At 59.5% G+C, this 17,656-nt stretch overlaps 2 protein-coding genes across 6 annotated transcripts; both read left to right on the top strand.

The window, feature by feature from the left end:
* The first annotated feature begins 787 nt into the window (after positions 1-787).
* Positions 788-9,308, top strand: TAS1R1 (taste 1 receptor member 1). Its single transcript, XM_042951082.1, has 6 exons — positions 788-1,086; positions 2,879-3,185; positions 5,557-6,318; positions 6,731-6,943; positions 7,255-7,375; positions 8,372-9,308. The coding sequence occupies exons 1-6, from the start codon at positions 896-898 to the stop codon at positions 9,301-9,303; spliced, it is 2,526 nt and encodes an 841-aa protein (XP_042807016.1). The 5' UTR covers positions 788-895; the 3' UTR covers positions 9,304-9,308.
* On the top strand, positions 7,357-17,296 carry ZBTB48 (zinc finger and BTB domain containing 48). 5 transcript variants are annotated; one of them, XM_042951089.1, is made up of 11 exons: positions 7,357-7,375; positions 10,504-11,200; positions 11,678-11,919; positions 13,973-14,084; positions 14,688-14,780; positions 15,173-15,259; positions 15,412-15,566; positions 16,004-16,140; positions 16,212-16,376; positions 16,767-16,855; positions 16,942-17,296. In XM_042951089.1, exons 2-11 carry the CDS (start codon positions 10,511-10,513, stop codon positions 17,236-17,238), a joined length of 2,067 nt encoding a protein of 688 aa, XP_042807023.1. In that variant the 5' UTR covers positions 7,357-7,375; positions 10,504-10,510; the 3' UTR covers positions 17,239-17,296. The 5 variants fall into 5 exon arrangements, with proteins under 5 accessions (XP_042807023.1, XP_042807021.1, XP_042807019.1 ...); XM_042951087.1 differs by lacking the exon at positions 7,357-7,375 and adding an exon at positions 9,818-9,884; XM_042951085.1 differs by lacking the exon at positions 7,357-7,375 and adding an exon at positions 9,824-9,951.
* The last annotated feature ends 360 nt before the right edge of the window (positions 17,297-17,656 follow it).

A 17,656-nucleotide genomic window follows, 5' to 3' on the forward strand; every position in this document is an offset into this window, starting at 1 on the left:
GTCGCTCCGCCCCTCGGCCCGTCGTGCGGCGGAAAGTAGAGGCCGGGGGTGGGGGGCGCCCTCTGCCGGCCGCCCGCGGCAGCGCACGTGGGCTCCCGCAGGCCCCCCGGAGGCTCCTGCCGGCCTGGAACGGCAGGGGCGGCAGCCTAGGTCACACCCCGTGGGGCCGTCCCACCGAGGGCCCTATTTACATTATGCAAAAGCCCCACCCCGGCCAGATACCCCACTCGGAATCCAGGGCCACATCTCCGGAAATCCACTTGGAATTGTTTTTTTTTTCTGGCAGAAAAAGAGCCAGGACTGGCAGTTTAAACAAAACCAGTCTATTTGCATACCGTGTTTGCATGCAGTTATCTTTGGGCTGAAGGGGGACACCCTGGAAAAGAAGGCGAACCCAGGATGATTCACCCAAAATTTCAGTGTCAGAAAACTGAGGACTGGGAGGAGGTCAACTTAAAGTCAGTCTCATTTGGTAAACTGAGGCCCAGGTAAAAAGTTGTAAAACCCACAGCTCTCTCCACATTCTGTCCCCCAGAGAAGCAGTGTCCCTGCCTTCCTCTGACCCCTGCCCCTCAAGACGCCTGGGCTCCCTTTCTGAGCCAGGTGAAGCCGCAGGCACCAGAGCGAGAGCAGAACCACAACCATCCAGAGGGAGGGGCAGCGGCCGCCACCTGGTTTGCACCTGTGCCTTCACCCTGCCCAGTTCCTGAGTAGGACCGCAGGCCCGGAAGGCCAAGGCAAACAGCCGGGTTCCTACGACTGGGTTCCAGCCCCACCCCTGGCACAGGCGTGAAGTTGGGAAGCATCTGGGCAGCCGCTGTCTATTCTATTTAAACGGCCGAGCTGGTCAGAGGGTGCTGGCTGGCCATGCCAGGCACAGGACGGACTGGCCAGCATGTCACTCCCGGCGGCTCACCTGGTCGGCCTGCAGCTCTCCCTCTCCTGCTGCTGGGCTCTCAGCTGCCACAGCACAGAGACGTCTGCCGACTTCAGCCTCCCTGGGGATTACCTCCTGGCAGGTCTGTTCCCTCTGCACTCTGACTGTCCGGGCGTGAGGCACCGGCCCACGGTGACCCTCTGTGACAGGTGAGTGAGGGGTCCTGTGCCTCTAGGACCTCTGCCCATCCTCTGTCCTCCTCAGTGAGGATCTTGCCCTTTCTGCCTCCCGAGCCGCCTCCCATCCCTCCCCATCCTATGGTCACCACCTTCAAGCCTTGGCTGGACCTTCCCTGGCACTTCTGCCCAGGTTCTGCTTTGTAATACGTGATTTTGTCCTGGCTGTTCGAGTGCTTTGTATTCTAATCCCGTTCCGGTCATTTCTGGGCTTTGGGACGTAAGTAGGTAGTTAGGTTTTCCCCTGCTTTCGTGTCCTCCCCACTCCTCCCCAGGTTCAAACTCCTGTGTCTCCCGATGGCAAGTGAGGAGGAGAGGGAAGGCACTGGGAGTATATGCTTTGGGAACCTAGCAGAGATACCTGAGATTGGTGCCTTGCCTTTGGGAAGTTGACAGCCTAACAGAGAAAAATATGTTTCCCTCCTAAAGAAGATAGTTATTTGTCATCTGTGCAAGTCACGGGCTTGGGAGGCTCGAGGACGCATTGGGACTCAGTGGCAGGATGCCTTAAACATGACGCACATCTGACAGTCACCTCTACCCTCAAGACGCCTGGGCTCCCTTTCTGAGCCAGGTGAAGCCGCAGGCACCAGAGCGAGAGCAGAACCCACAACCATCCAGAGGGAGGGGCAGCGGCCGCCACCTGGTTTGCACCTGTGCCCTCACCCTGCCCAGTTCCTGAGTAGGACCGCAGGCCCGGAAGGCCAAGGCAAACAGCCAGGGTTCGAGGAAGAAGGTTCTGGAGAGTCTGGTGCATGAGGACTGGCCCGAAGAGCTACAGATAGGAGCCCAGGTAGAGGAGACTTGGGGAAGAGGAGACACATGGATGTCCGCTTCTGAAGGTGTCACCGTGGGAGGCAATGAGCACCCTCTGAGGGACTCATGGACACAAGTGATGGAAATGGCAGAAGACCCTTCTAACAAGCAGAAGGGCTGGAAAGTGAAACGTGCTAGCACACTCTTCAAGCAGAGCTGAACCGTGTTCCTGTTGGGATCCAGTCAGCGGCTCCCGAGAGGCACTGAGGAACACAGGCCCTCACCACGTTCACAAGTGTCCTGATGAGAGAGATACTAGGTAAACGAGGTTCGACAGGTGTGTGGTTAATTTTATACATCAACCTGGCTGGGGTATGGTGCCCAGTTGTTTGGCCAAACACCAGTCTAGATGGGGCTGTGAAGGTTAACATTTAAACCAACAGGGTGAGTAAAGCAGATCGCTTTCCATTGTGTGGGTGGGCCTCATCCAACCAGTTGAAGACCTTAAAAGAAAAGATTGAGGTCCCCCCAAAAAGGAAGAAATTCTGCCTTCGAACTCAACACTGCAGCTTTGACCACTGAGGGCATTTCCAGCCTGCCCTGCAAACGCCAGACTTGCCAGCCCCACAATCATGTGAACCAATTCCTTAAAATAAACTTCTCTTTCTCTCTCTCTATCCAACTGGTTCTGTTTCTCTGCAGAACCCTGACTCACGCAGCAGGTTTCCCTGCTACAGGACTTCATCAGCCTTTCAACACTAATATGCTCATCCAGGGAGGAATGGTTTGTGGTTTCTCCAAGTTGTAACACCCCCCCCCCCCGCCACCCACCCAAAGGCCTGTTAACACAGCTGAGTGTATGGTACAGGGCCCACAGTGAGGTCATGGTGGTAGGGGACGGGACAGATGCCCTCAGAGTTTCCTTTCTACGCTTCCCCCCACCCCCGACGCCAAGAGGGTCTCGGCAAGGCCTTGCCCTTCTGAGCTCTCAGCTTGCCTTTCTCTACAGGCCCGACAGCTTCAACGGTCACGGCTACCACCTCTTCCAGGCCATGCGGTTTGGCATCGAGGAGATAAACAACTCCACGGCCCTCCTGCCGAACGTCACCCTGGGATACCAGCTGTACGACGTGTGCTCAGAGTCTGCTAACATGTATGCCACACTAAACGTGCTCTCCCTGCTGGGGACACATCACATAGAGATCCGAGCAGACCCTTCCCACTATTCGCCTGCCGCCCTGGCTGTCATTGGGCCTGACACCACCAACCACGCAGCCACCACTGCAGCCCTGCTGAGCCCCTTCCTGGTGCCCTTGGTGAGCTGGAGCCCGGGGGCCTGTCCATCTCCCCTGCCGGCAGGTCCAGCGTGGGCTGGCGGAGGGGGGGGGGGGGCAAGAGCTGCCATGCCCACTCTGGCCCCCTGGGTCTCCTGGGTGGTCACATTGCAGGGGGCCCTGCCCCCTTCACAGTCCCCGCCCCAGCATCCCTTCCTCCCCAAGTGCTGCATCCAGACCTCCCTGCCTCAATGTCCTGAGAAAAACCGTCTCCTTTGAAACTGCTGCCCTTTGCTCTGCCCCCTCCATTCCATCTCCTCTGTGAAGAATGGAACACCCTTTGTTTCCCACCTCACACACTTGTCCACTTCTCCCCGCCCTCCTCCTTCCAGTCTTCCTTCCCTCCCTCCCAGCTCAGGCTCAGAGGTGTGGTCCCCCTCCCCCTTCAATGCTGTCCTCCAGGGCCTCACCCTCTCCTCTGCTCATAGGCCTGTCCTAGGCTTCCTCCTCCGCCTATAAGCTGGCTTTACCCCTCTCCGTCTTCCAGGCACCTGTGGTCTTAGAGCTGCCCTCTCTCTGCCCTCGTTCCGTGGAAACTTGTGCACTGAGCTCTCTCTTCTTGTTTGCTTCTCCCTCTCATCACTTGCTTCCCGGGCCCCTGCCCTGACTGCTGCACCACCACTCCTGCTCTTGTGATCTCCAGGGCTTTCTAGATCTCCAGGTCCAGCAAATGCTTTTCAGCCCTTCTTTGCTTGACATGACGACTTTGTGACAAATTTGACCAGTCCTTCAGTGACGCTCTTGCCTCGGCATTTATGACCTGCCACCTCCCTCTCACTTGTGGCACTTCCTTCTCCTCCTCCTCCTTCTCAGTCTCCTTTGGAGAATCTCCTCCCCCCCCCCCCCCCCCCGCCCCCTTCTGAAAAAGTGGATGATTCCCAGAGTGCAGGACCGCTCCCTTTCCCAGGCAGGTGCTGGGAGCAAACAACTTTCCCTACTCTTCAAGATTCTTCTGGCTGGTCTAAAGATTAAGTTGATGTGACACAGATCAACAGGAGAAAGTCAAAATCATGTATGTACAGGGAATCTACATAAACATGAGAGGTTCAAAGACAGGCAAAGTGAGGCTTATCTGCTATCCTGAACTATGGAGAAGTGGGTAGGGGTCAGACTTCAAAGGAAAGGAAGACAATTCATAGGAGAAGAGAGAGTGAATGTGTATTACACAATGTTTGCTGGGCCATCCAGAAACAATGGAACATGGAGAGGAATTTTAACAAATCGGACTTTGCTAGGTTCCCCCCACCCCCACCCCTGCTTACCTCGCCAAGTTCCTATTGTAATGTAATTCTCTATGGTGACAGCTCCTGAACCCGGGGCAGCTTAGCTCTCTAAATTCTTTTGGGCAGTTAGGGGAAAGGACAAAGTTTCCCCCTGGGTCTTTTGCGCCTTGATTATTTTCAACTGGAAATTAACCCGCACGCCAAGGTGGCAGATCTTGGGGCAGTTCATTCAGAACCTCTCCACAGGCCGTGGCCCCTCGGCTCCATCGCCCGTTCCCTAGCTTCTGTCCTGAGTTCTAAGCACTGAGCCTCATTTCTGGCTGCTCTTCCGGGGTCTTCACTTCATGCATCCAGCGGGCCCCCCAGCTGAACCTACCTCCCTATACAACTCAAGCCTCTCTGCTTCCTGCCCACTTGCCTTAAGAGTGACCACCTCCACTCAAGCCAGGAACCCAGTGGGCCACCTACATTCCTCCTTCCCCCACCCCCACAGTTAGCCCACCACCACGGCCTCTGCTTTTACCTTCTATGAGCTGCCGGGCCCATCCCTCTTCTCCGTCACCGCTGCCACGGCTCAAACTCAGGCTGCCAAGCTGTCTCTTCGGGATGATTCCAGCAGTCTCCTAGGGAGTTCTTCCTGACTCTGGTCTTGAGCCTTTTCTAACACATTCTTCACTGAAATCAGATATACCCCTGAAACACAAGTCTGGGCAGATTACCTCTCTGCCTAGACATTTAAGGGGCTCCCCAGGGCCTGCAGATAAAGACCAAGTATCTTAGCTACCTTAGTGCCAGGAGTAAGGCCTCCTGCCCTGACCAGACATGCCTACTTTTGTGCTCCTTCTTCCGGCTTCCAACCTCCTGGGTCAGTTCTCTCACTGGGTGTAGCTTTTGTTCTCTTCCCCTTCTTCTCCCACAAACCTCCCCTTGGGTTTCTGCCTCTTCTTTAGATGTAGCTGGTCGGCCTCCTAGTCCACCAGAGCTCTCCTTGAGAGCCAGGGCTGGGACCATGTCTCCCTCCTCCTCGGGTCCCCGCGCCCAGCACAGGGCCAGCACTTGGAGGCCCTGAGTTGAGGCCAAGGCCACTGAAGTCGCTGAACTGAACCCCCCCCCCCGGCCCCCCTCCGCAGATCAGCTATGAGGCCAGCAGCGTGACGCTCGGAGTGAAGCGGCATTACCCCTCGTTTCTGCGCACCATCCCCAGCGACAAGCACCAGGTGCAGACCATGGTGCTGCTGCTGCAGAGCTTCGGGTGGGTCTGGATCTCGGTGGTCGGCAGCGACGGCGACTACGGGCAGCTGGGGGTGCAGGCGCTGGAGGAGCAGGCCACCCAGCAGGGCATCTGCGTTGCCTTCAAGGACATCATCCCCTTCTCTGCCCGGCCGGGCGACGAGAGGATGCAGGGCATCATGCACCACCTGGCCCGAGCGAGGACCACCGTTGTGGTCGTTTTCTCCAGCAGACAGCTGGCCAGGGTGTTCTTTGAGTCCGTGGTGCTGGCCAACCTGACTGCCAAGGTGTGGATCGCCTCAGAAGACTGGGCCATCTCTAGACACATCAGCAATGTGCCCGGGATCCAGGGCATTGGCACGGTGCTGGGTGTGGCCATCCAGCAGAGGCTTGTCCCTGGCCTGAAGGAGTTTGAAGAGGCCTATGTCCAGGCAGATAAGGGGGCCCCTGGGCCTTGCTCCAGGACCTCCGAGTGCAGCAGCAACCAGATCTGTAGAGAGTGTCAGGCTTTCACGGCAGAGCAGATGCCCACGCTCGGGGCATTCTCCATGAGCTCTGCTTATAATGCCTACCGGGCAGTCTACGCAGTGGCCCATGGCCTCCACCAGCTCCTGGGCTGTGCCTCTGGAGCCTGTTCCAGGGACCGAGTCTACCCCTGGCAGGTAAGGTAGCCCAGACCCCGGCACCCTGAAACGGGGTGCTTTCCTAAGGCAAACAGAGTGATCCCTCTCTGGCCAACTGAGTGCCGGGGGTGGGGGACAAAGGCCACCCATCAGAAGGCTAATTCCTTCTCTTGGGCTTCACTTCTCTGACCTCGGCCCCTCCCACCACCATGCTCCAGACCCAGGACTAAAAATCTCTGGAAAGGGGGCCTTTTTAGAAGCTTCCTCTCACTCAGGAGGCCAGTTGGGAGGGTTGAGGGGCTTCCTTGGAAGGGAGGGGGCTCTGAATTTCCAGACAGACTGAAACCACCCAAATAGAAGCATTTGCTTCCTAAGCCTTCCGGGTCTGGGAGAGTTGAGGAGGAGCAGCCTGCGTCATCTGTGGCTGCTCCATGATCCCCGTTTATCTCAGCTTCTGGAGCAGATCCGCAAGGTGAATTTCCTCCTACACAAGGACACCGTGAGGTTTAATGACAACGGGGACCCTCTCAGTGGCTACGACATAATTGCCTGGGACTGGAGTGGCCCCAAGTGGAACTTCAGGGTCATTGGCTCCTCCATGTGGCCTCCAGTTCATCTGGACATAAATAAAACCAAAATCCAGTGGCATGGGAAGGACAACCAGGTAATGGAGCCATGGTCACTCACCAAGTCACCACCTTACGGGCAGCCTGGAGCCTGAAGTCACTGTCGACACAGCTCACACGGAGCAGGAGGGGGCCCCGGGTGCCAGGCCAACGTGGCTCTATCCAGCCCTGCCAGGGAAGCCCCACAGACCGCACACAGATGGCCGGCTGCAGCTGGTATACACAACCAGGGGCTGTGCCCTGGGAGTGAGCTGTGAAGGCAGATGCACGGAGATTCCCATTCGCCATGTGAGCATCCCTTGACTTGGGCCACTCCATGTGGTTCCAGAACACCTGTGGCTTCTTGCAGGTGCCAAAGTCTGTGTGCTCCAGCGACTGCCTCGAAGGGCACCAGCGAGTGATTTCGGGTTTCTACCACTGTTGCTTTGAGTGTGTGCCCTGTGAGGCCGGGAGCTTCCTCAACAAGAGCGGTGAGTGTCCAAATGAGTGGGAGAATGACTGGGCACTCCCAGGGTCTGTATGGCAGATGAGGGGATCTCCCTTGGGCCACGCATGTGCAGAACCAGAGCCTTGCTCCCTCTGTTGCCAGTTTAGGTACAGGTTGTAGAATATTTGCCACGAGACTGAGTTCTGATGAAGCAGAAACAAACAACCAGTTGAAATCCTCAGGTCCACTGTGTCTTTTACTAGAGGGCTCCTGATGCAATCCCTGCAGATGCAATTTTATCCTAAATTCAACCTTTTTATGCGAACAGATGTAGTTATGTTCCCTTGTCCCCTCCCATGCTGTCTGTGTGAAGTCCCTTCCGTTGCCCCTGCCAAAGACAGCCAGCACCTTGGACAGCTTGGCCTTGATGCAGATACTATTGTATCCGCAGACAAGAAACATAGCATACTCCACCCAGTGATGATGCAAGGTCAAGATCAGAGAGCAAACTCAGGTAGCTAAGGGCTCAGCCCAGAGCTGGACTCTGTGAGCCACGTTCTTTCCTTTTACTATCTCTGTGGGCGTGAGAACACATCTCTTCTGTTCTCAGAGAGTCAGAGAAACCACAGAATGGTGGCACAGATACGTGGCTTTGGGTAATGGAAGTGCTGGGGAGATGAAAATGCCCTTCCTTTGGGGCTGGTTGCTCCTATTGGATCATAGCCTCACTGGGATGTGGGCAGAGCTACCAGAGTAAGGCCCTCTCTAAGGATCTCTTGGTTTGCAAGCCCCTTCTGGGATCATAAGCCATACAGAACCTACCCAAGGGTCTCCAGAATCTGCAATTAACACAGGCATCTGGAGGAAACACTTGGCCGCGGGGCCCCACTCAGGGCTACCCCCTATCTCGCTGTGTGCAGTAGGAGCCCGGCTTCTGTGGTACAGCGCTCCCAGCACCTTGCAGGCCTACGTGGCTTCCCTTCCTCATTCCTGCTCTGCTCATCTAGCTCTCAGGAGCCCCCTCCACCTTTTCTTCCAGACCTCCACAGCTGCCAGCCTTGTGGGAAAGAAGAGTGGGCACCTGCGGGAAGTGAAACCTGCTTTCCACGCACCGTGGTGTTTTTGACTTGGCACGAGACCATCTCTTGGGTGCTGCTGGCAGCTAATACGTTGCTGCTGCTGCTGGTGACTGGGACTGCTGGCCTGTTTGCCTGGCACTTAGACACCCCTGTGGTGAAGTCTGCTGGGGGCCAACTGTGCTTCTTCATGCTGGGCTCCCTGGCAGGGGGCAGCTGTGGGCTCTATGGCTTTTTTGGGGAGCCCACGCTGCCCACATGCTTGTTGCGCCAAAGTCTCCTTGCCCTGGGTTTTGCCATCTTCCTGTCCTGCCTGACCATCCGCTCCTTCCAACTGGTCTTCATCTTCAAGTTTTCTGCCAAGGTACCCACCTTCTACCGTGCCTGGGTCCAAAACCACGGTCCTGGCCTATTTGTGGTGATCAGCTCAATGGCCCAGCTGCTCATCTGTCTAACTTGGCTGGCGGTGTGGACCCCACTGCCCACCAGGGAGTACCAGGTCTTCCCTGAGCTGGTGGTGCTTGATTGCACAGAGGCCAACTCACCGGGCTTCATGTTGGCTTTCGCCTACAATGGCCTCCTGTCCGTCAGCGCCTTTGCCTGCAGCTACCTGGGCAAGGACCTGCCAGAGAACTACAACGAGGCCAAATGTGTCACTTTCAGTCTGCTGCTCAACTTCGTGTCCTGGATTGCCTTCTTCACCACGGCCAGCGTCTACCAGGGCAAGTACTTGCCCGCGGTCAACGTGCTGGCGGCGCTGAGCAGCCTGAGTGGCGGCTTCAGCGGTTATTTCCTCCCCAAGTGCTACGTGATCCTGTGCCGCCCAGATCTCAACAGCACAGAGCACTTCCAGGCCTCCATCCAGGAGTACACGAGGCGCTGCGGCTCCACCTGACCAGTGGGGAGGGCAGGGCCTAGCCGGGGAGGTGGGGGGTGGGGGGTGAAGGGGTAGAAGGTGGGGTAGGGGCGCCTCCCCTGCCCTGAGGGTCGAAGGTCGAGCGAGGCGAGCGGGCCCCGCGCCCTCCGGGAGGCCTTTTGGACTTCTGTCTTGGCTCGGGTAGTGTACGCTCACGGGAGTCCAGTCCAGGCTCCGAGCTGCCAATAAAGCGGTGAAACATGCGTCCTGGCTGCTCTAGCTGTCTGAAGCGAGGGTGGGGCGCTGCCTCCTCAACTGCGGACGCCGCGGGAGCCGACCGCAGCCGGAACCCCGGCACTCCGCCCCAGCCCCGAGGGCGCAGCTTGACGTTGCTAAGCAACTCGGGGACGTCAGCCCTGGCAGAGCGATCTGGGCCAAGCCCCCTCTCCTGATACCATTGGCCGTTCTCTGCCTGGTCCCGCCCCAGGGGCGGAGCTAGAAGCCCTGTACCTCCTGGTTTCCCAGCGCGTCCGGCGCTCCCTGACGTCACGTCCGGCGGCGGCGGCGGCGACGGCGGCGTCTCCGTACGGTCGGCCGGGCACGTACCGCCCGGGCAGTTGGTCAGTGGGGCTCTGGAGGCGACGAGGTCCGGGGTGTGTGGGGCCGTCGCAGGGAGGACAGGCCCGGGTGAGGAGTTTGGAGGCAGCAGGGTGTGGGAGGGAAGGGCTGCGGGCCGCCGTGGCCGCCAACTGGAGTGTGACTGCGACCGCCTTCCGCCCGGCCGCCCCGGACGTGTGGGCACGGCGTGGGTTCTGCTCACCTGTCCGCACCCGCAGCTTCCCTGCCACGGGTCCCCTCGCTCTGCCAGGCCGATCAGTTCGCTCTGATTCTCCGTCTCTTTCCCCCACACTGATTCCTTCCACCCGCACCTCTTCACGACCCTGTCCTGTTCTCCGCCAAGCCATGCTTCCGTCCCCAACCTAGTCCGTCTGTGCCCCCGCCACACACTGTCTCTGGCCCACCCAGTATGGCCTGCTCACCTGGCTCCCACTCCCAGGGAGGTGTTCAGTCTATTCCTGTCTGAGCTGACTTCCTCTAACGTTGACCTAAGCCCTCGTTGAGATAAACATGACCGAGTACCGTCCACCTCCCCTTTTGTTCTCCCCAGTCCAGGGGCTTCCCCTTGCTACTCCTGGGTTGGGCTTGCCAGGATGTCACTTCTACCTTCCTCTCCTCCAGACAGACCATGGACGGCTCCTTCATCCAGCACAGTGTGAGGGTTCTGCAGGAGCTCAACAAGCAGCGAGAGAAGGGCCAGTACTGCGATGCCACCCTGGACGTGGGAGGCCTGGTGTTCAAGGCACACTGGAGTGTCCTTGCCTGCTGCAGCCACTTCTTCCAGAGCCTCTATGGGGATGGCTCAGGGGGCAGTGTTGTCCTCCCTGCCGGCTTTGCTGAGATCTTTGGTCTCCTGTTGGACTTTTTCTATACTGGTCACCTTGCTCTCACCTCCGGAAACCGGGATCAGGTGCTTTTGGCAGCAAGGGAGTTGCGAGTGCCAGAGGCTGTGGAGCTTTGCCAGAGTTTCAAGCCCAAAACCTCAGTGGGGCAGGCATCAAGTGGCCAGAGTGGACTGGGGAAACCTACCCCCCGGAATGTAAACAGCCACCTCAAGGAGCCGGCAGGCTTGGAGGAAGAGGAAGTTTCGAAGACACTGGGTCAAGTCCCCAGAGACCAGGAGATCAGTGGCAGTCACAGCCCCGAAAGGCCCCAGCTTGGTCTCCCGGCCCCGAGTGAGGGCCCCTCCTTCCACCGTGGGAAACTCAAGCAAGCCTTGAAGCTTTGTCCCCCAGAAGACAAGGAGCCTGAGGATTGCAAAGCACCTCCAAGACCCTTTGAGGCTGAAGGTGTCCAGCTGCAGGGCGGGAATAATGAGGTACTGTGCCCAGGGTGCTGGGAATGGGGAGGTAGGAGTTGGGGGTGGTGGTGGAGACACTGACACTTTTCTGGGATGGTCTGGACCCCAAGATAGAATCTTCGTTAGGTGGGGCTGGAATAGGTTTCCTCCAAACGTAGGAATCCGGCTCCATCCTGCAGCCTCCAGCTAACCTTCCTGTGAGTCACAGCTGTCCAGGGTTGGCAGCTTCTTGGGGTTGGGTAGCTGGCTTCAGGGTTACAGGTGTTTCCCCAGGGTAGTGAAGTCCAGCCAAACTTCCAGTTCACCACAGAGTCACTGCCCTCCAAATCCAAGATTCCGAGGAGGCCTGCCCTAGGACCTTGATGGGAATAGTCACCGATAAAGGGAGTCATCTTGGGATGGAACTGGAATGAGCCGACTGCCCTGTAGATCTGCCCCCAGAACTCCTAATGGTTCATTTGGTGACCTTGCCTCCTGCTGCCTTTTCTGCTCTAGTGGGAAGTGGTGGTTCAAGTTGAGGACGACGGGGATGGTGACTATGTTTCTGAGAGTGAGGCCTTGCCAACCAGGAGGAAATCAAACATGATCAGAAAGCCCTGTGCTGCAGAGCCAGCCCTGAGCACAGGTTCCCTGGCAGCCGAGCCGGCTGAGAGCAGAAAAGGTAGAGCGGTGCCGGTTGAATGCCCCACATGTCATAAAAAGTTCCTCAGCAAATATTATCTAAAAGTCCACAACAGGTAAACGTTCTGTTTTTCTATTTTTTTTTTTTTTCCTGTCTGCTATTCCCTTGTTGGGGGAGGGGGCCTGCACTCCCTGCTTCTGGGCCACGTGGGGGCTGAGGGCTTTGTCTCACACTCGTAGTGCCCGATGTTGACATGCCTCTCATCCTCAGGGAGTGACAATCTAGTGGTGGAACAGATGCTTTCTTCGTCTCTCTCTTACTCTGAGCTTCTGAAGTGGGTCTGTAGACACCTTGTCAATAAGTTCCACCCACTGTGGACCTTGACCGCTAGCTGCCTTTTGCCGAGGGGATGAGAGAAACCCATGGCTCTGTGCTGTGGCTGAGGCACCACCTTAGGTATTTCTAAAGCCCAGCAAGGTGGGCTTTGGGCCAAGGTGTCGGTCTTTAGGGTCGGTGCCTCCTGTGATTCTGGGGGAAACGTTAGCCCCATGGTGTCAGTGGAGCCTAAAGGACTATCTGTTTAAAACCGCATTGTCCGGAAAGGTAACCAGGTGCCATATGAAGCTACGTTAACTTAAAATAAAATAAAAGTACAGTCGGCTTTTTAGATGTAGTAGTCACGTTGTAAGTGCTCGGTAGTCACCCGTGGGCCCCGGCAGCTGACTCGGCACAGACAGGACACGTCCCTGGTTACAGAGAGTTCTCTTAACAGTGCCGCTCCAGGCCAGGCCAGGTGACATGCCTTCCAGTCCTGCCACTTCATAGTCCGAGATGTCACCAGTCTGATTTCTCGCCAGGCCAGGTTGGGCCACACACGTGTTCTCAGTGCGACACTCTGGGAAGCTAGTAGTGACGGGAGCTGGGGGATGCCTGTTTGCTCGCCTTGCTGTGAGGCACCTGCAGCCAGTGGGGTCGGGGGAAGACCCGTGTGGGAGGCACCCTGGAGTGACCCACGTCAGCCTGGATGCTCCCCTAGGAGAAGACTCCGGTGCAGGCCGCTGGACTGGCCTTGAGAACTGCGAGGGGATAGTGCCCTCGTGAGGTCATTGGGATGGGGACAAGGACAGTTAATTGAGTGGTGGAGGATGGCCTCTGCGAAGTCATAAGAGCTCTTCCGGTCTTCTGCTGCGTGGCTGACAAGACTGTTCTGGGCGCTTGGTGTACCTTAGCGGATAGAGCAGGGGCCTCGTGGGGCCTTCCTCCCAGCGGGGCAGAGCAGACTGGAACTGACAGCGACTTGACAGGGTGCTGGAAGGTGGGAAGTGCCACGGAAGAAAGGAGGAGAGTCCCACCTAGGGGTGGGGTGGGGTTGGGTTGCAGTTTTAAAGGAAGGAATCTTGAGCAGACTCCAAGGAGATGAGGACTTCCACCAAGCGCATGGCAGTGGCGTGGGGGTGGGGGCGGAGAGGAGGGGGTTGTGGGTCCAGGGGAGCCAGAGCAGACAGCTTGGGGTGAGCCAGGGGCCGGTGAGCATCAGGGAGACCAGACCTGGGGAGCGAAGCCCCGCGGTCAGGGGCAGGCCGGCTAGGCCCCCGGCCTTCTCGTTTCACCCCCTGCTCGGTGAAACGGGCAGCATCGTGGGGTTGGGAGCAAAGAGGCGATGAGGTCTGACTATATCTGAGGGCGCCTCTGGCCGCTGAATTTCACGTCTGTCGGGAGGCAGGCTTGGCGGGAACCCAGGGGTGGCATGGCTGTGCTCGGTGATAGCAGTGGAGGTGAGGTGAAGTGCTCAGATTCTGGCTACGGTTTTGAAGGTAAAGCCCGCAGAACTTCCAGGCAGACCGGGTGCTTTCTCTAGGAAGTCAGGACCCAGGGATCATTTCTGTCTTTGCAGAGATGCTAGCCAGCTGGGCCTGTGTGGCCCTGCCGTGGCCCCGCTGTAGGGAGCTGTGCGGGCTCCCACAAGAGGAGGGTTTCTGGGTTGCCCCGTGCAGGTGCATCGGCCAGGCCTGAACAAGCCTCGTGGTGAGCCGTGGCCGGCCTCAGGACCGCTCTCGCGCTGCACTGTGGAGCACGGCGCTGTCGGTGGGGGAGCCAGAGGGACACCGGGTGAGGGGGAGGCGGGCAGTTACTCAGTCTCCCGCACCCGCCGTGGCTTTTCCTGGCAGGAAACACACTGGGGAGAAACCCTTTGAATGTCCCAAGTGTGGAAAGTGCTACTTTCGGAAGGAGAACCTCCTGGAGCACGAAGCCCGGAACTGCATGAACCGCTCAGAACAGGTACTTGCGGGCACTGGCCGAGGACTCTGTGGGCAGGGGACGCTGGCCTTCGTCTTCCTGCCATCTGAGAGGGGCCCTCAGGAAGCCGTCTTAGGATTGTAAACTCAAGAGGGCTGGAGCGTCCGCTCCAGCGGATGCCATCGAGTCCGCTTCCTGGTATTACAGGTGGGGACACTGGTCCCGAGGGCGGAAGGGACCGGCCCCAGAGGGACTTTTTGGAAAGCATTTTGAGTTTGCCTGCTTGGGTCCCTGGACTCTGGAGAAGGGGCGCCTTGGTGGGGACGGGCTGCCGCCCCCACCCTGCTGGCCGGCCCACGTGACGTGGCCGGCTGAACCCCACCCTCTCCTCCTAGAGGCCTGTCGCCAGTGTGGGGTCTGCGGGTGAGGTCTCCCGGCTCCTGCCCCCAGCCTGTGTGGTGGGTTTGCAGTGCTCAGCCACTGTCAGGGTCAGGGCAGGCAGGTCACGTGTTGCCCTCTCCCACCCTAGCGTCCCCCCCCTCGGGCAGACTCCTCCCAGCAGCGAGTGGAAGCCCGGGCAGAGGCTGCCGTCGCAGGCAGAGGCCCCCCCCTGATGCCGGCCCTGCTTGCCCCTCACACTGCCAGGTCTTCACGTGCTCCGTGTGCCAGGAGACCTTCCGCCGGAGGATGGAGCTGCGGGTGCACATGGTGTCCCACACGGGGGAGATGCCCTACAAGGTCAGGCTCGGCCTGTCCCCGGGGCCGTGGGCGGAGGGGCAGCCCCTAGATCCCTCTTGCCAAGCCCTGAACGTGGAGTGATGTTAGGCACCTCCCTCTCACCAGCTGTCAAGACGCCCAGCCTTCTGGACCCATCCAGCGTCCCCTCCCTTCAGGCAGTGCCCCTGGCCCTCTCTGGGTCCTTTTTCTTTCTGTGGAGGGCAGGCTCGGCATCTCCGTGGGCATGGCATGGTGGGGGGGGGGGTCCTCTCTGGAGCGTCCTTCACACCAAGAAGCCTCCTGTCGTCTCGGGCTGGGCCCTGCCTGTGGGTTGCTGCCCCGATAGCCTAGGGGTGGCCAGGATTCCCATTGGTGTGGGTGGCCTCCGAGGTGACCTCGGGCCTGTTTTCCAGTGCTCCTCCTGCTCCCAGCAGTTCATGCAGAAGAAGGACTTGCAGAGCCACCTGATCAAACTCCACGGAGCCCCCAAGCCCCACGCCGTAAGTGCCAGGCTGTGCTGAGAACTGGGAGCTGGCCGTAGAGAGGTGGCCACAGCCGCGTCAGACCCGGCAGGCTGTGTGGTTCCTGTCGTGCGGGGGGCCAGGGAACCCCTCCCCGTTCTCAGCCTGGTCTCACTCCCTTTGCCCCACAGTGTCCCACCTGTGCCAAGTGCTTCCTGTCCCGAACAGAACTGCAGCTGCACGAGGCCTTCAAGCACCGAGGGGAGAAACTGTTCGTGTGTGAGGAGTGTGGGCACAGGGCCTCAAGCCGAAACGGCCTGCAGATGCACATCAAGGCCAAGCACAGGTGCGGGCTGGCTGGGCTTCTCCGGGGCCTGGTCCTACTGCCGGCCTGGAGGGTCCGGAAGGCAGCTAGGTGATGCTCGCGTGGGACAGAACGTTCTCCACCCTGAGTCCGGTGCCTGTAGCCTCTTTGGTGGGGGCACCTGAGGGGGGAGTAGGCTTGCCGGGCAGAAAGGCTGAGGGAGAGGATCTCAGGGTAACATGATGGCAGATTCTTAGTTTTGTGGTTCCCGGGATGGCGCCGGTGCCCCTCCTGTCACTGCCCGAGCCCTTGTGCCGCACGGCTGGTCTCGGCCTGCGCCCGGTCCCACGGCTCAGGCGGGTTTGCCTCGGCCTGGCCCGTTTCCCTGGCTCCGGGGCCAGCCGTGCTCCCAGCTGTCGCCGGGTGAAGGGGGCTGCTTCCCATGGTGATGCTCCTGCCCCGCCCCCTGCTCCGGACAGGAATGAGAGGCCGTACGTGTGTGAGTTCTGCAGCCACGCCTTCACCCAGAAAGCTAATCTCAACATGCACCTGCGTACGCACACGGGCGAGAAGCCCTTCCAGTGCCACCTCTGCGGCAAGACCTTCCGCACCCAAGGTGAGGCAGGCCTGTCCTCTCCCCGTCCCGGGCCGCGGCGCAGCGGCTGAGCCCCCGCCTTGTCCCCACAGCCAGCCTGGACAAGCACAACCGCACTCACACTGGCGAGAGGCCCTTCGGCTGTGAGTTCTGCGAGCAGCGCTTCACCGAGAAGGGGCCCCTGCTGAGGCACGTGGCCAGCCGCCACCAGGAAGGCCGGCCCCACTTCTGCCAGATCTGTGGGAAGACCTTCAAAGGTACCTGGGCCTGCGGGAGGCCCCTGGCGCTCACCCTTCCCCAGGCACGCCCTGCGTGGGGTGGAGGGTGGGCCGTATCCCGCTGACCGGGGCCAGAGAGCGTCCACGGGGAGAGGTCAGGCACGGCGGTGGCTGTCGCACGCTCCTTCTTGGTGCCAGTCTTCCTACCAGAGAATCTCTTCTCCCTGTGCGTTAAAGACTGGACCTTGGAGCTGCGGTGACAGGGCAGGGCGGGAGCCCTGGAGGGTCTCGTGCAGTGGCACCCTCAGGGTGGCATTGGAGCCTGGCAGGGCCCTCGGAGCAGCTGCAGACCCCGGACTGCCCTCATCTGGGCACCGTGGTGCCCACTTCCTGCCTCCCCTCAACACCGGGGTCCCCTCCCTCCCACAGCCGTGGAGCAGCTGCGCGTGCACGTCCGAAGGCACAAGGGCGTCAGGAAGTTCGAATGCACCGAGTGCGGCTACAAGTTCACCCGGCAGGTAGGCCTGGGGCCGGCCGGGGTCCCTCCTCCTGCCCCCCACCCCGGGGCCCTCCCTGCCCAGCCCTGAGTCCCCTCGCCCTCCAGGCCCACCTCCGGAGGCACATGGAGATCCACGACCGGGTGGAGAACTATAACCCGCGGCAGCGCAAACTCCGGAACCTGGTCATTGAGGACGAGAAGATGGTGGTGGTGGCACTTCAGCCACCCGCCGAGCTGGAGGTGGGCTCGGCCGAGGTCATCGTGGCATCCCTGGCACAGGGCGGCCTGACCTCCCAGCTGCCCAGCCAGAGACTCTGTGCGGAGGAGAGCCTGGTGAGCTCCGGGGTCATGGAGCCCTCGCTCATCATCACGGCAGCCATCCCTGAGGACTGTGACACGTAGCACCCCTGCCACCACAGCCCACTTGGCCCCAGCCCCCAATAAATCACACGGTTCGGGACTCCATCGTTTCAGCCTATCTGGCGGTCTGTTCCCCAGTAACCTGGTGTCCGTGGTGTGCTGCTTTCCTGTCGAATCTTCTAGGAGAAACGGTGCCTCACCTGGCCATCTCTGTGCCTCAGGGTGCTGCTCGGCCAGCCGCTTCCCCACCTCGTTGGGAGACCTCAGCAGAGGCAGACCCTGGGCGGGTGTCTTTAGGGGCCAGGCCCTGGCCCGGGTGCTCTTGTCTCACTGTCAGGGTTCTAGGACTGGGAGCCATGGCGTTGCTGTTTCACAGCTGGGGTGCTGCCAGCTAGTGGGGATGGGATTCAGGGCCCCCGACGATGACCTCGCCCCGCAAGCCTGCTGCGGATCCCAGGGG

Source organism: Panthera leo, chromosome C1, assembly GCF_018350215.1.
Source record: "Panthera leo isolate Ple1 chromosome C1, P.leo_Ple1_pat1.1, whole genome shotgun sequence".
Taxonomy (NCBI): Eukaryota; Metazoa; Chordata; class Mammalia; order Carnivora; family Felidae; genus Panthera; species Panthera leo.

Excerpts from the sequence above, each read along its gene's own strand:
- ZBTB48 (XM_042951089.1), top strand. The coding sequence starts at position 10,511 with ATGGACGGCTCCTTCATCCAGCACAGTGTGAGGGTTCTGCAGGAGCTC. Across the intron at positions 11,201-11,677 it reads TGCAGGGCGGGAATAATGAG|TGGGAAGTGGTGGTTCAAGT; the intron begins GTACTGTGCCCA and ends TTTCTGCTCTAG. Across the intron at positions 11,920-13,972 it reads TATCTAAAAGTCCACAACAG|GAAACACACTGGGGAGAAAC; the intron begins GTAAACGTTCTG and ends TTTTCCTGGCAG.
- TAS1R1 (XM_042951082.1), top strand. The coding sequence starts at position 896 with ATGTCACTCCCGGCGGCTCACCTGGTCGGCCTGCAGCTCTCCCTCTCC. Across the intron at positions 1,087-2,878 it reads ACGGTGACCCTCTGTGACAG|GCCCGACAGCTTCAACGGTC; the intron begins GTGAGTGAGGGG and ends CTTTCTCTACAG. Across the intron at positions 7,376-8,371 it reads GAGCTTCCTCAACAAGAGCG|ACCTCCACAGCTGCCAGCCT; the intron begins GTGAGTGTCCAA and ends CTTTTCTTCCAG.